The sequence below is a fragment of the Periophthalmus magnuspinnatus genome, chromosome 10 (assembly GCF_009829125.3).
Source record: "Periophthalmus magnuspinnatus isolate fPerMag1 chromosome 10, fPerMag1.2.pri, whole genome shotgun sequence".
Classification (NCBI taxonomy): Eukaryota; Metazoa; Chordata; class Actinopteri; order Gobiiformes; family Gobiidae; genus Periophthalmus; species Periophthalmus magnuspinnatus.
The window spans coordinates 25,496,274-25,513,742 of record NC_047135.1 but is presented as its reverse complement, the minus strand read 5'-3'; the positions used below and the strand labels follow the sequence as shown (position 1 = coordinate 25,513,742).

At 37.2% G+C, this 17,469-nt stretch overlaps 1 protein-coding gene across 4 annotated transcripts in view; it reads right to left on the bottom strand.

Moving 5' to 3' along the window:
* The window catches only part of ldb2a (LIM domain binding 2a), a 127,979-nt gene that overhangs the window by 37,590 nt on the left and 72,920 nt on the right, over nucleotides 1–17,469 (bottom strand). For all 4 annotated transcript variants that reach the window (XM_033974491.2, XM_033974492.2, XM_055224795.1 and 1 more), the window contains exon 3: nucleotides 10,630–10,802. In XM_033974491.2, the coding sequence (XP_033830382.1) occupies nucleotides 10,630–10,802 (173 nt within the window). The remainder of the gene's footprint in view (nucleotides 1–10,629; nucleotides 10,803–17,469) is intronic.

Genomic DNA, 17,469 nt, shown 5'->3' with positions numbered 1-17,469 from the left:
TTGCACCATTCTAGCTCATTGGCAAAATGTGAAAATAAATGTAATCTGGAGAGGCTAGTGTTTACGGCGCAGACAAAAAGAACTTTAGGTCAGAGAGAAAGAGAGGGGGAGAGAGGGAGAGAGTTGCCAATTAGGAAAAAAAAAAAAAAAAACATTACATTTTTCCTATTGGTCCCTTTGGCTGAATCCAGAGCTTGCCCGGGCCTTATTCGGTTGCTGTGACAACCAAAATGAGAAAGAGAAATGGAGAAGAGAAAAGAGTGAGAGATAAAGGGAGAGCTAGAGGATGGATGGATGGATGGAGAGAGATTGAAGGGGGTGGAGGGAGAGAAATAGATAAAGGGTTAAAGGATAGGAGAGAGAGATAGATAGGGTGAGAGAGAGGAAGGAAGAGGAATAGGAAGAATAGGGTGGAGGGAGAGAGAGATAGTAAGTGAGAGACAAAGAAAGAGAGATGAGGTGTAGAGAGGGAAAGTAGGGTAGTTAAAAAGTGGTGGAGGGACAGTCTGAGAGACAGCAAGAGCAGGGAGGGTGAGGGGAGAGAAATAGTTAAAGGGATAAAGGACAGGAGAGAGAGAGATGGGATGGAGAGAGAAGCAGTAAACTAGAGAGAGAGAAAGAAAGAGGGTAGAATAAGGTGGAGGAAGGGTGAGATAGAGCAAGAGAGACAAGATGGAGAGAGAGAAAGACAAAGAGAGATGGGATCAAAAGAGAGAACGAGGGAGAGGGTTGGAGAGAAAGAGAAAGATAGGGATAGAGAAAGACAGACTGACGGGGATGGAGGGAGAGAGAGATAATAAAAAAGAGAGAGATGACGGATGCAAAGAGAAAGGGGAGAGTCAGGGAGAGAGAGGGATAAAAGAAGGAAGAGTGAGAGAGACAGTGAAAGAGAGAGGGAGCTGAAGGTAGAGTCAGATACAGATAGAGAGAGAGAGGAAAAATCAGCTGATTAGTTGGCATGGCAACGGGAGAAATGTAATCCCAGTAGACACACTCTAATCAATGCCCCCAGCACAGATGGTCTCCCGAGGATCAACAAGAAAGAGGCTAGCGGCCATAGTCCTCCCTATACCCCCCCCCCCCCCCCCATCTCCCTCGTCTCCCTCCCTCACTCAGTACTCCCCCCTCCCTCACCCCTCCCTCACCCCTACAACCACAGTCACATGACCCAACATTAACTACAGGACGAAGAAGAAAACGTATTCCAAAAAGCCAACTGCACAGCGCCAGTGACAGGCTGGAATACGGAACTATTTCATGAACACGAAAATGTTTAGAGGTCCTATACTACGCAAAACTAACTTATGTGAGCTTTTAGTCATGGTATAATGCCATTTCCTCCTTAAAAACATACATTGTGTTTTGTTTCATTCACACACGAGTAGTCCTGCATCCCCAAAGCTCAAAATGCTCTGTTTCACCTTATGATGTCATTTGGTGGAAATTTTTAGCTTCAACTGAACTGCTTTACTCTTCAATACTCTAAAATAACCGCAAATTGTTGCTTTTATTTTTGAATATTTTTGTTTTATCTTTTGTAAATAGAAGGTTTTCAATATCTGCTGGTGCACTGAGGAGTGATGCAGTTTCAATGAGGCTAAAACAATAGCTGTAACTTCAAACTTAGCCAAATCCAGGGTTGAAATGAACAAACACATTCTAATAAAGGTGTATGGAGTTTAAAAACACCATGTAGCATTTCCTGTATTACCACTTAATGACGTTACGAACAGAACAAAGTGTTATCAGTTTGAGATAAGAACACTAATTGACTAATTGATTATGTTTTAACTCAATAAAACTCAATCTAGCCTTGATTGAATTGAATGCAACCTTGTTATATTGTTATACAGGCATAATGGAAATACTGTATATACTGTACTGTGCAATATTGTCCTAATTGTACTAGTTTAAATAGTCAGTTTATGTTTGAATAGTGAGCATTGTTCTCTTTGAATTAACTTTTGATATCAGTGTGAAGTGCATAATAGGGTTGTCTGGGTTAAGTGTGGATTAAACAAAATCACATTTGGAAATAATCTGGTGATCGACAATACATATTTACATATATATATTTATATTTTGTATCCATTCATATTCATATTTCTAAAAAAATATTGTGGAAGTGTAAAAAAATCTAACATGACATTTATGTGTAATGTATTGCAAAAAAACATAATAGTGTCTCTTTCACACATTTCAATTGTTTCTTAGGATGCATGGGTTTTCATAAAGTCATATGTAAGATTATCAAAAGTATCGAAAATCAAGATACTAGTCTAGATACTCATTTGAGCATGTATCAGTATCATAAAGTTGCATTCACAGGACAAAAATGAACCTTTTCTGAATTCCTTTAGAATGATCTTGAGCTGTATCAGAACTAGTATAAGTACGCCCATGGACCACTACCTTTATGACTGAGGGATTACACAGATATAAGTCCGTATGGTAATATAAAAGAGAGTACTATGATTTAATGTTGAAAATGATATTCTATTGTCTCCATAAAGACATCACTGTGGTACCAGAATCAGTGCTGAGTTTTGAAATTTTAATATTGAAACACACTATATTCCCATTTAGATACATACACATTTCATTCAAGTAATCCAACCCAACCCAAATCCTGACAATCTATTAATTATGGGGTAAATGCATCAATTATGTTTAGTTATAATACTTAAAACAGCCTAACGGTCCTTTACTCCTTACTTATAACCACAAAAAATGGCATTAAAATTCTGAAGTCATCCCAGCCATCAGTAGTTTAACAGTAGTCAGGTAGATTTATGGTGTTTACCCACAATCCTCTGCTGCTGTCCAGGTGCAGGAGCCTACAGTCAAAACACTATTGATTTCCATATCGTGCCAAGCACAGCCTCATTCCTCTGTACACTTTTTCTTTGTCCTGCTTTGTAACATGCACTCTCTTTACAAGACACTTTCAAAGGTCCTGCATTATGCAAAATGGACTCTTTGGAGCTTCAAGCCATTTTATAAAGTTACCTCCTCAAAAACATATCTGGAGTTGTGTTTTGTTTCATTTACACATGTCTGAGTAACACTTTATTATTAGTCTGTCTACATCTGTAAAGCTCAAAATGCTCTGTACCACCTTGTGATGTCATGTAGTGGTAGTTTTCAAGTTAGCAATTACCTTTTACCTTTAGTTCAGTAGAGCTTAGCAATTCCAGGACTGAAATCATCCAAATGATTCTAGTGAAGGTGTATGGAGTTTAAAAACACAGTGGAGCACTTCCTGTATTACCTCATGACATCACAAGGTGCAACAGAGTGTTTTTTGTTTGAGAGGAGAACAAAATTTGCAAGGTTTGTGTAAATGAAACAAGACACAATTCTAGGTAGATTTTTGTCAAGGAAACAACATATCTGGAGTTGTGTTTTGTTTCATTTACACATGTTTGAGTAACAATTTATTATTAGTCTGTCTACATCTGTAAAGCTCAAAATGCTCTGTAGATAGATCAGAAAACAGTGTAATATGAGCCCTTTAATACCAACTAACTGTGCATTCATTTTGTTAAGATATAATTAGAGGCTCAATATGACAAAAAGTGTGTCTAAAACACTACAACTTTGATGGTTTGAACCCTACTTATAATCCTGCGTACAGTTTTTGTGTCCTTTAGCAACTAATTGTGCACTCTTTTTGGATTTCAGGATAATTGGAAGCTCAATTGGAAGAGATATTTGCCTATAACACAAAGGTTGGTGGTTTTACCCCCTTTGTGCAACACACTTCAACCAGCCTCTAGTGTGTGTATGAAGGGTCAGTGGGCTAATTCCTTAATCTGAATTGCTCCGAGTGTCTGATGATGACCTTATTTGTTCAATTTTGTTCTTTAATATGAATAATAGCCATGAATTAAAAGGTGGTCTACTAGTGCAGTGAAGTAGCGCAGCCCCTTAAAGTGAGTCCACGGTGATTTAAGCGGAGTCATAAATCATAAGACTTTAGGATTCCAAGCTCTAAACGGAGCAACAAGCGAGGAACAACATGGCAATCAATGGAGTTTTACGGAATTTCTCACTATATTGATTATTGCAACTTTGGGATATAACATAATGATAGTAATAGAGACTGAGAGGCTGAGGTGGTTGGTAGGTTTAATGCTGCGGTGGAGGAAGGTAAGTGAAAATGGATTTATTTGAATAGTCTGAATGGTAAATCAGGGATTCTCAAACTTTTTTTAGTCCAGGGACCCCTTATCGGTATGAAAGTATCCCAGGGACCAGTGGCCTAGCACTGGTCCCTGGTGCCCTAGCTTTCAGGGGGCCCCTAAGCTGAATTTGTCTCTGGGGTAGCGCATGTATCCTGGCTCAGCTATTGGAGGTTCATATTTGACAACATTATGACTCTGCTTTCATCACCTTGACCAATTGTATTTGTATTTATATGACCAACATAAGACTGAAAACATCCAAAATGTCACAACTACTATAGTCACAAAAACAGTAGACAAACATATAAGGGGAGTCAAGATTTTTGGGTTTACGTTTACATTATAAAGGGTTGTTGCTCCGGTGTAAATACATAGCTGTAAATACATAGCTAATCTCTGCCTGACTCAAAAACAAATGTAAGCAGCAGCAGATATTTGGCTACTGTAGATATAAAACAAATGTAATCGTTTGAGAGGGTTATTTAAGCAGCTGTAAACACACAAGCCCTGTTTCCAATAAAACTTGATATATTATATTATTTTCAATGTAAACGTATGGGCTCTTGGGGCCCCTCTGGGTGCCTTGGGACCCTAAGCAGCTGCTTAGTCTGCTCATAGGCTGAGCTGGCCCTGCCAAGGACCTCTTACTGATCTGATTATAACCATGTTTGGATGAAAGATTAATTTATCATAGCCCTGGTGTTTTAACTCATAATTACAAACAGAGAATTCTACCCAGTAAATCAGAATATTGAAAAAAAAAAAAAAAAAAAAAAAGGTCTTTTGTTTTGTTATTTCAAATAACAAGAAAAAAAACAAAACAAAACAAAAAAAAACAATAGAAATGAAACTGACCTAAACCATGTCACCAGTGGCCGTTTCCCTTTTGCTCCCTCTCCTCAGTGCCAGTGCTCCGATTGGGCACCGGTAACAAGGGCCCCGGCCTCAGAGCACACCCAGGCAGAGGCCATTCTGGGGAGCGAATGGGGCCCCTGGGTGAGAGCGCGTGGCAGTGGGGAGGTCTTTTGGTCAAATTGGCACCCCGCTTCACCTTGTCAACACCTCAGCAGAGCCACGGAGCACCCGCCAGCTAAGACAGCCGCTCGCTACCACCCCAGGGAGCGAACACCGGCCCCGCCCCCCACACATGACACAGTGAGAAGCCATTAAAATGTGTCACATATTCCCCACAAGATCTTTCCGGTTAAATCACAACTTAGCGGTATATACTTTCCGTATGTCTGCATGAGAGCTAACATGAACTACTACTTTTGTAAGCAACTTCTGCCTAAAATCTTCAATTGATGATGTAAAATAATCAGTTTAATTTGTCAAGAATTGCATAAAAATAATACAATTTTGATTATTACTAAAACAACTGCCCTCTTTATTTTTGCATTGTCACAAAAATGAGATGAATTTGATTTTAAAAAATGAAAAATAATTATGAAAGTTCAACTGAGGTGTTTGAAAAATGTTAATTAGTGTGATTTTAGGCTCTATTATTGTTTTTGTCATTTTAATGATGAACAGTCACTATTTGGAAATCAACTGCGGAATGCACTTAAAAAATGAATTGTTGAAAAATGATTAAGATTAACATTTAAATCGTGTTGGACAGAATGATCATTAAGAGCTTGTGTTCAATTAAATCGTCATTGTTTGAAATAATCAATTTACTGAGCACTTAAATTTCAAGGCGAGCCGACGTCATAGGTCATAAAAGAGAGAAAGAGGTAAAACCAGATGCCCTTCCTGTCGTAACCAGCCACACACATTGTTACGGGAGCAGACAATTGCGGTTGAAGTGTCTTGCCCAAGAACACAACAGCTGCACGCATTTGAGAATGTCTTGAACCGGTAACTTTCTGGAAGTGCTCAATGTACCACTATTATTCATAAAAAAAAAATAAAAACAAATCAAAAACAAATAGTATAAGGTAGGGATGGGATGATAAACAATAATATCGTTTATCGTGATAAAAAGGTTTGGCAATAATAATCATTTGTGGCACTTTTTATACAATCGTAATAATCGCCAACAAAGATAATCGTCATTGTGTCACCAGAATATGCAGAAAAAAAATACTTCTCCACAATACTTCAACAGTTGTTTAAATATGGAACCTATTCATAGTATTAAAACTGTAATTATTCACATCCAGATCATTTTTAACTGCCAGCAACAATAATTATCGTAATAGAATCGTTAATCGCAATTTTTTTGGTCCAAATTTCAATACCATCCCAAGTCTAGTATAAGGTACCTCATGCTTAAAATACACTATTGTGGAAATGGTATGTTTTTGCAATAGGCTTAAAAATAGCTAATTATATATAAAAATTATTACAACCTGCGACTTGTTAAGGTGATATGAGCAGCTACGTTAATTGGCTTTTGTTTTGGCACTGTTATGTCACAGGCTTTTTTTTTTTTTTTGTTAATTATGACTGTATTTCTTACATTCCACTAATTAACCCAAGTCATTTATCATTTCAAAAAGTAAACACTCCAAAAATACAACTTCAACAAAGTACAAAATTGCTGCACGGGCTAAAAAACGGTGTCGACCAACTACACGGCAGCCAATTTGACTCTAAAAATTTCTGGAAAAAAACAAAAAAATAAAAATGTGCACGAATATATAAACCAGCCGGGGACGAGAGAAGGAGGGAGAGAAGAGAGGACCCAAACCCAGGCAAGCAAGCAGGCAGGCAGCTAGCAGAGGGGATGATTTCTCTAGGGGAATGGAGGATGTTGTGGAGGAGCGGAGAGAGAGGGGGCGCAGCAGAGGAGGGGAGGGAGGGCAGGGAGATGAGAGGAGAGAGAAAGAGCGAAGGTACGGAGGGTAGGAGAGGAGGAGGAGGAGGGGGTAAGGGGGGGTGGGTGGGTGGTTGTGCTAGCGAGGCTAGCCAGAGCTGATTGAGATTCGGCGGGTTTGAGGGCTCCAGGCTTCATCCCCCCACCCCTTCTTTCCACCAACCACCCAACAACCACCACTCCTCCTCTCTTTCTCTCTCTCTACTGCTCGGAAAACACGTACTTATTCAAATTCTTTTTTTTTTTTTTTTTTTTTTTACTTTTTTTTTTTTTCTAATGAATTAATTCTTCTCGTCCAATTTAGGTGAAGATGAAAAGCTAGCAGCGCCGTGAGCGTCAAATTTAGCGTTTTGTTGACCGAGTCCGTGCCGCTTGGTTCTCCTCTGTATATGCTTAATATTGGACACTTGTAATAATGTATAATAGGATTTTTTTCTTTTTTTTTTCTTTTGCATCTAGTGTCTGGAGAGGAGAGCGGTGTTGACAAAACAGAACAAGGGCAACACAGAAAGACATTTCCTCTGAGTGCTGTCAGGGAACTTTTACACATGTATTCCCGATAATGAGCATGGCTTATATGCAAGAAGTGCGCAAAGACACGTTAGGGTAATTGGGGTGTTTATTAAGCGTGTTGGATTGATCTGTCTCATAAAATTGGACAAAGATATGTTTAATACCATATTGGGGAACGTTCCAAATAATAACATTTTTCGTGGAGAGAATCAGGCGGCAGAAAATAGCAAAAATATCAATCGATCTTGCAACTAAACTAAATGTAGTGTATTAATGATTTGTCTTAATTAGCCTTGGTTAGTCTTGGTTTTGTTTTCATTTTGACACAGATGGACTTGTCATTTAAGGTATGCATATTTTTGTTTTAATATAAATGAAATTATTGTAACCAGAAGCATATTAAAATAATGTAATAATATCAATATCGTAGCACAGCACAGCCATATTGGAATGATGTCTAGTGGCCTATCCCGCACCTCGAACGTTATATAATGCACCTTTAAAAAGTTCAATGACAACAATTCATAATATATTTAATTGCTTTGCTGCTCCAGTGTTTACTTTGTTTCTCAAAATTTCAAACCAGTGCCTTTTACATATTTCAGCTCCTCTTTGTTCCACTATTTGTGACCTTATGACCTTATGACAGTCATCCATGCATGTGAAAATAAAATGCAAACACGCACACACAGAAATGTTGGGTTTGCAAGCTTTTTGGGACATCCGTTAACTTGCATTCATTTCCTGGGGACCAATCTTAACCTTAACCACTACAGGCCTAACCTTAACCTAAACCTTCTTTTAACCCGCAGTAGAACTTTTGTTAATCTACGGTAATAATAAAGGATTTGCATCACAATGACCTGATTTTTGTAAGGGAGGCAGATCGCCATGATGCATATAAAGATTTTAGTCTACACGTTGTCATAAATACCCACCCACACACCATGCCCCTCCCCCTTCCATCCATCCCAGCCATAAAGGTGACCTCCGTTTTAAATTAATGATATACACCGGTCCCCATTCACTACACTTTCCGTAAACTCATTCAATATTATTCTTGAGCAAGGAATAAATAAAAATAAATAAATAGATAAAAAGCCAGAAAGAAACATTAACAATTATACTTAACTCTAAATCATAATATAATGCATTCAAATATATATACATACATACATACAAAAATGGAAATATTTCAAAAAGGACTCTTTGATCAGACACCGTTTTATGCAATTTTTAAGTTTCAAATCCAGTATAATACATCTATATAATAACATAATTGTGACATATTTTACACAAATTACCGAACTATTCTCAGTGTTGAACATAGAAAAATACAATGTAGCATTTAGCTCATTGTGGCTGGCCTTTTCCTCAGCAGTGGGCTATTAGCAGCAGCACTAGCACTACCCGCTGTGTAACGCATTAGCCAAGCTGTGCTCTGACAGGCGCAAGGGATTGTGGGTAACTTAACGGAGGGCACCTGTTGGAATTGTTTGCATACCTTTTTCATATGCTTATAAAGGCATAGTAAAGACTGAAATCAGAAAATGAATAGTTTTGCCGAAGGTGCACTGCGCAACTTTGTCTCCATGGAGATTTCTGGAATGCTCCAAAGCATGGCATTTAATGTAACTGTAACGTGTCCTGTTGGTTGCTTGTCTTATTGGAGATAGAAAGGTTTAATGGTAAACTGTTGGACATTCCGGGGAAAGCAATAACATAACATGGCATATCCTTTACCAGAAAATTTTATTTAATTTGCTTCCAATAAAATTATTCTTTCAAGCAAATAAAATCTACTAATTTAACTACAAAAAATAGCATGACCCATTTTTCTGGTAATGTTTAACGCACAGAAAACAATTGATGCATGACTTTTAACTGTGTCTTGCTCACTTTACACCACTAGAGGTCCCCATGCACATCCAAGATTCCTTCTATGTCATTTGAATAAATAAACAAATAAAATCAACTGGTACTGATGTTGGTTACAGAAACAAAAGGCACGCCGGTATCATGAAAAGCTTTTGAAGAGGTAAGAAAAATCTGCTTATAATGACTTTGAATATTCACACGATTTAGTTAAATGTATGTTGTAGAACGTGAACATGGAAGAGGACACGGATACAATGGAAAGACATGCAAATGAAGATTTAAAGTTTACTGTTATGATTAGAGTAAGATCAGCTTTCCAGATTCTGTGTGAACGTTAGAATCAGTTCACACAAAAAAGAAATGTATTGGCCTTTTTCTTCAGGAGCCGTCGCAATAACTTTTTTATACCTTTTATGCTGGTTGTAGCCTTTCTCGCTGCATCCAGCTTTATTACTATGACAGAACTTTACAATTAGGATAACATGTCTTGCTCAGGTACACCATAACTACTGCTGACCAATTATATTTACTACTTAATGTCTGTGCAACTTCAAATTTCAATAACGGGTATAATGTGTTTAATTACAAAGCAATACCAACATATTACACAAATTAGATACCGCCATCAAATTATTTCCTATAAACTTTAAATCAAAAGATGAGCTCGCCTGGTGTCGATGTTTAACCGGCTAAACGTCTCATAGCTGCATAATCACAACCCCTGATCGTTTATGCATGCATGTATTTACAATCAGTGTGTGTGTGTGTGTGTGTAGATGAGATATTAAAAAAATGTACTAAATCGATTAATTGAATATGAAGTTCAAATCGATTTTTATTTTCCCTACTTTCTTCCATTGGAAATTCCACGGAAATTGCAAGAAAGGGGCTCAATATGATCACAGAATACAATCTTTGCAGTTTTGACCATTTTCGGTAGAGTGGGTAGAGGTTAAAATCGAATCGAATATCATATTTTAAAAGAAAAACTGACAATTTCGCAAAATCGCCCAGCCATAGGGGGGATGTACATGTGTTGGGGTATACCTTTGTGAACATGGGCTTGCGTGGTGCACTTGTCTAGGGTTATTTTTTGTGTAGGGGGGTATGTGTAAGGTATTTGCACTGGTCCTAGGGTTAGCATGAACATGTAGGGGGAGGGGAAATGTGGTGCGTTTGTGCGGGTGTTAGGCGGGTGTATGAATGTACGGTGTATGTGTGAGGGTATACCTTTGTAAACATGGGCTTGCCGTGCTGGGTGACCATGGTGCACTGGTCGCAGTCCAGGGTGATGCAGGAGTTGTGGAAGGACTCTTTGGAGTGCTTGAGGATGTAGTGGAGGTCGCTGACTCCGCCCTCAAACACCGTGCTGAAGTAGCGAGGGATCAACGTCCGGCCGATCGCTACAAGAAAGAGAAGAGAGAGAAATGATAAGGGGTGAAGGGATACAGACAGGTACGCAGAAATGGTATTGCTTTGTCAGGAAAATTCCACAGTATGGCTTTAAACTTGCGTCTAAAACACAATCTTTCACGCATACTACTTGCGAGTTGGGACGTTTTGCCACAGATCTGACATATAACTTGGCAGGGAGGGGCGACCTACTTGTTTCAGTGGAGATAGATAGATTTAATGCTATACTGTGGGATATTCCAGGCAAAATATTAACCAATAACCTGTCTTTCACTTTCAACTAATCATATCGAGCTATCAGACTCTCAACCAATCACATCTTTACACATTATTATATATTAATGCATCGTGCTGTTTCGGGTTAAACTTTCCTTTGCCATATCCCCAACAGTGTAAAACCATCAGCCACTTCAGCCTCTCCATCTTCTCTTTCACCTATTTCTCTTCCTCCATCCACTTCACTTAACTCTCTGTGTCTAAGCGTAACCGTTTCTACTAATTGAAATATGTAACCTTCAGTTTGTAAAATTAAACTGATTATCAACAGAAATAATGCAAATTAGCAGAGGTCACTCTTACTTTTTATTACATTATTTATGCTATTAGAAAATGCACACAGAAATATAGAGAAAATATGCATATTGTGTATCATGTCAATCAATATAGCTATTTTTATTTTCCTCATTAACATAAGTATACCATTGACTTTGAAACTAGCAGCATCCCACACATATCAATGATTCACAACCATTTTCCTTCTTGTGTAATTGAGGACTAAATATATATGCGTACGTATTGACTGCGCTATATTACAATACTGTTTTACACTATCTATATTGGATTGTGCTGGGGTCTAGATGCCTTCAGAAAGATACCCATAATCCTCGCTGCCAGCCATGGAACTACTTTTCTTCCGCCCCTCTGCTGCTTCCTGTTCCGATATCAGTTGTAGTATCGATTAGTATCTGATTTCTGATACTGCACCCTAGATCTGAATATGTAAATGGTTATAATGGCAGTGCAAACTTGTGGAGCGTCCTTCTGTTTATATAGTGCTAATTGGGGAGAATATTTTGTATACGTTTTATACACCATTTCACACATGAAGTTCTAATTATTTCTAGTCTCATTTTCCATGGTGTATACACAAAATCGGTAACGCTAACATACAGTGTTGTCGTGCTTCACAGCGTACTGCCTCCTCTGTCTGAAAGCTGCTCTACCTTTGCAACATGATAATTACCGTCGACATATTGTTCAATAAATTATAGCAGCACTAATATTTTTTGTGGCTTAATATTTATGGTGTGCAAATGTTCTGTTCTTATGATGCAGTATGATAAGATTTGAGCTGTATTTGTAACTTCAAGTGTGTGCTGCCTCTATTGGTCACTCCAATTTCAAGTACTACATGACATCACGCAGGACTGACCCAATTAAAGCTAAGTGTTTCTGATCAAAATGTGCAATTGCGACAGGCTTAGAGTCTATATATGAACAAACATCACTCCATACTTACATATTACTCACAAATACTTAGCATGCACAATTTTGGCTGTATATTAACAGGCACTTTTAATATATTGTATAATAAAGGAGAAGTTAAACATACCACTACTACTACTAATACCACCACTGCCACTATTACTACACATGAATATAATACAACTAAAATCATACTAATCAATACTACTACCACGTTTTCAAAAAAATAATTGAAATGAAATGTAAATATCCCATAGATACTGTTGTAAATGACTGTATTTTAGTTAGAGTAATAGCAGCACTCCCCCTGTTCTTAAAAGAGGCGTTGTGTTGTGAGGCTGCAGTACTTTTCCATCTATAGGGTCTGTCTCATTTTCACAAACGCACTGCTTCACACTGCTCATGCACATACTATAGAGGCTGCCGAGGATAGGGCTCCATGCCAGAGAAGAATGTATAGCATATCGCTAATGGTATGAGTTGTTAATCATGGAAAAGAAAAAACAACAAAACAAAACAATAGGGGGCAGTGTTTGAGATGACATCAACTGTGCTAAAATATTATATACAGACAAGCAAAAAAAAACAAAAAAAAAACAAAACGCGGAAGATGTTGTAATTGGTTGTATAGAAAGCGTTACAAACCCGCTCACAGTACAGCACTATATTATTGTGTCTCTGGGCAATACACTCAACCCAGATTGTATGTGCGAATGTAAGGATTGTCTTAAACGGAAGAACGTCAGGAATTGATGCCACATCCAGCCCAGACTGTCCCAAGGCAGATATGGCAGCAGCTGAATGTGATTTATCAGTGAGTTAATGTTAATCACAGCTACAATTACTTAAAAAAAAAACCAACATAATGGCTGACCTATAGTGATCAGCATTGCGATGTATAAAATACATAAATAGTAAATGCTAAATTGATGTTCCCTCATAAAAAACGTATCTGGATATACTTGGGTCGTATTTTGCTTTAGTTATACTTGTTACATTAATCTTGTTTACGAGGTTGTTTTTATAAAATAGAACATTTTTACAGCAATTTCCCCCCGATTATAGTAATGGATGTGAAACCTGGAAATCCCCTGTGTACGTTTCAAGCCCCTAAACCGTCACCGAATTGTTCAAATTGCGATCACTCCAGATACATGATGACAATGTTGCTAAATGGCTGCTAAAAGGGTTTTTCCACATGGTTGTTGCCCATTGCTGTCAGCAGAGGGAGCTCTACACAAATCTGATATCGGACAGGGACCTTAAAGAGGGGGTATTATGCAAAATTGACATCAAGCTTTTTACCATGTTATAGCATTGTTCCCTCATCAAAACATGCCTAAAGAGGTTGTATATGTCATCCATGCATGTTTAAATAATTTAGTGATCTCTCCCAGACTCTATTAGAACCTTTCTTACAATAAAAAGTACAAGCCTGTCCAAGACTCAGCCCACACGCCTATGTAACCCATGCTCCAACACAACATTTTTTTCATAAATACATACTTCATGCTAAAGCAGATACAGAATAATACACTACAACTTCTCAAACCTGATGCAATGTGCTGTAGATTCAGTCACGCCATCCTCATTCAACCATCTCTCATATGCATTATTTTAAGCTCTAAAACATAAAACACCAAAAAGGCAACAGGAAAAGTACAGGGAGATGTTAGAAATTCTGACACTTATTAAAAAGTAAGTTTAGCCCATGTGTGTTATATCAAATTTGTGTGTTATATCAACAAACAAACCCTGTTTAGTACACTACTCCATCATTCTGACAGCACTTGTACACTTTGAGAACATAGTCAACAGATTATATTTGACAAAAGCAATTAAAAAGAAAGAGCAGTACATGTACAACTGACAGGCAAGGAAATAATTGAATAGTATCCTGTCAATACGCTAGGACATGAGTAAAATTACCACTTCAAATGTAAGACTTTTCCACCAACTCAAATGAATATTTGAAAATAACAAGTCAAAAAGTTACTTCGATAACACTTCAGCTAAATGTAATGTTGCGTCTGACCAAAACAACTTTAAACCACGTTGTCACAATAAATACACATGTACGGGGAATACATGCTTTTATTACAAATAGTAAACATTCATCACTGGAAATACTGTTGGTTCTTCAGGGACCTGTGTAATCATTACAAGAGCTGGTGACCTGAATTGCCCACTAGACTAGTAATAGTACTAGTAGTAGTTGCAGTACTAATAAAATTTGTAGTAGCAGCTTCTAGTAAGGAATGTAACTGACAATATAGTTAATATGAAATCTATTTTGTGAATGTTTATTATGTGTAAAATATGCATCTCTTAGATCTAAAATACATTGTTTTGCTGCAGCTGTAGATTAAAAAGCAGAGGAAACTACATAAACCATAATCCTTTTCTCATTGGCAATTTTAAGTCATTACTGATATACATTTTGAATGTTCTGAAACCGTTTTTTTTGTTTTGTTTTGTTTTTTCATGTTTTACACTGAATATGATGTGTTCAAACTTTTTACTCCACGTACCAACTACAAAAAGATGGTTTTCTGAGGATCACAAGATAATAATAATATATCGGACTTAGAAAGCAAGTCTTTAATAGGACTGTTTTATTGCTACAGATGCTCCAACCAAGAAACTACCCAAAGGAGGACCAAAAGTGGATCAGATGGAATCAAAGTGAAATGTCTTGTATACATTGTTTTCAGATGTATTTGAGCAAAGTCTATCTTATGTCAGTACAGATCAAAATAATTCCACTGTGTGCTGTCTTGATCTAATTTTAAAGCATTTTCCGCATTGTCCAATAATCAGGATGTGCAGATTAACATGCTAGTTGTTAGCTTTACCACCAGTCTGGTCTCTGAGAGTTATGAAAACCATATAAACTCCTCACAGTGAATAATTAGGATGCTCGGAATGTATAAGATAAGCAAGGAATAACTTCAGATCGCTGCAAATATAATATAACAATGCAATTTTTTTTTTAGACGGTAAAATCAGAAAATCGGGGACAGCGCCTTTAAGTGATCTTTTGAAATATGACAATTTTTTAGAATTTGTAAAAAAAAAAAAAAAACCACATAGTCTAAGCATTTATTAAAACCCACATAACCCCATCACTGTAATACTGTTAGCTCTTTTGGGACTCCCCTCGCTAATCCGGACAAGTGCCGCTGCCTTGAGTCACGCGTTGAACACTGTTAAATCCAAACAAGACAATCCCTGAGCCCTGACGCTAGACTCTGCCCGTCAAATCTCCATCATTAGAACACGGGCAGTCCACATTATCCACACGCACACAGACCCCCGATTCAAACAGGAATAATCCACCATGCCGTCAACACTTCACTGGATGGGATTATGAGAGAGATGGAGGGAGGAAGAGATGGAAGGGAGAGATGGAGGGAGGGAGAGAGTGAAAGTTCATTAATGGAGAGGTTGCTAAGACGAGGGAGCAGGACGTTGCTGGGAAAAAGAAAGGAAAGAGAGTGTGAAATGGGCGTAGTAGAGCTGGAAAATAAATAAATCAATACTACAACTAGTATCGAAAGCGGTCATTTCAACAGGTATCGATAATTACATCAATAGGGCATAAATGGACTTGATCGATATCACAAATAATGCAAAATCGATGGAGCTACTAGATTGTGGGATCAAAACTCGTATCACAAGTATCAAAATCAAGTTTGAATGTTCAGTATCGTGACAATACTATATAGTACAGGAAGCTGCATCTAAATATAACCAACAATATTTTCAGTTAAATACGTTTTTAATTGAATAAATAAATACAGTTTTATACCAGATGTTCTGCCAGATGCACCTCACCACATATACAGTGAACATGGGTGAGATGTCTTGTTCAAGGGCACAACAAAAGTATGTAAATATGCAGTTTGTCTGATCATCTGTCACTTTCAAAACGTGTGTAGACTCTTATAGCGGGTTGTGCAGACGTTTAGGGCTATAGGTGAACGTCCGCGCAGACTCCACATCACTGTACACCAGCGGAGGAGATGTGTGTGAAAGTAAAACTTCATTTGCATTAAAACATCCCAAAGACAGTCAACCTGAGACTACAGTACTGAGGACAAACTCAACTAACTCTCAGTACAAAATGGAGGACAGTTTAGTGGCGGTGGTGGAGATAGAGGAGATGATGTTTTGCAAATGCAGTAATGTCAAGGGACTAATGTTTAAATCTTACCAGCATTTACATTTGTGTTATCTACCCCAGAATTGTATATTAAAATGTAATTGAAAATGCCCATGGGGATGCACTGCTATTATATTGCAGTACTAAGCATAAAACAAAGCACTTTATGTTGTTTACCCTAATATTTACCTTTCCCACATTTAACAGGAGCATTAAATAAAAGAACAGTTGATATTAAAAAGTAGGGATGGGCGACATATCAGTCCCAGTATCAGTACTGTCAGATATAATATCGATTTTTGGTACTGATATTCAATACAGATACCGAAACATGTAACAAATTATATAATATTTCACATAAATACATTTTTTCATTATTTTTACAAAAGTGAAAAGTGAAGTGTTCATTTGTGATACTTCAGTTTAAGAAAAATATGTGGGCCTTGCTATGGATAAAATAATAATAAAATAATCAAAAAATATATATAATAAAATAAATAAATACATAAATAATAATAATAATAATAATAATAATAATAATAATAATAATAATAATAATAATAATAATAATAATAATAATACATACATACATAAATCATATAAAAATACATAATAAAAATTGCAAATATCTGTAAATTATCGATCACAACAGCATGCTAAATATTGGATATCGTATCGGACCAAAAAAAAATAAAAAATCTATATAATTAATTTACCGCAGTAATTTTGCCATATTGCTTACACTGAAATGAAGCAAAGGATCATGGTCTTTGTAGTTACCACTGCCTGTTTAACTTGCTGCACACGAAAAAACATGCATTTTAAGCCCATATTACACTAATATTGCAACATCATGCAATTAGCAGTTCCTTTAGTGAATACCAAGTGCATTTTGGATGTTGTGAGTTGAAAACACACTAAAGAAGTTTCTGCCTGTGTGTATATATATCCGGAAATTGAACCCCCAACCCACACTCCCTACATCCTTCCATTTCTTGAGCTTGTAT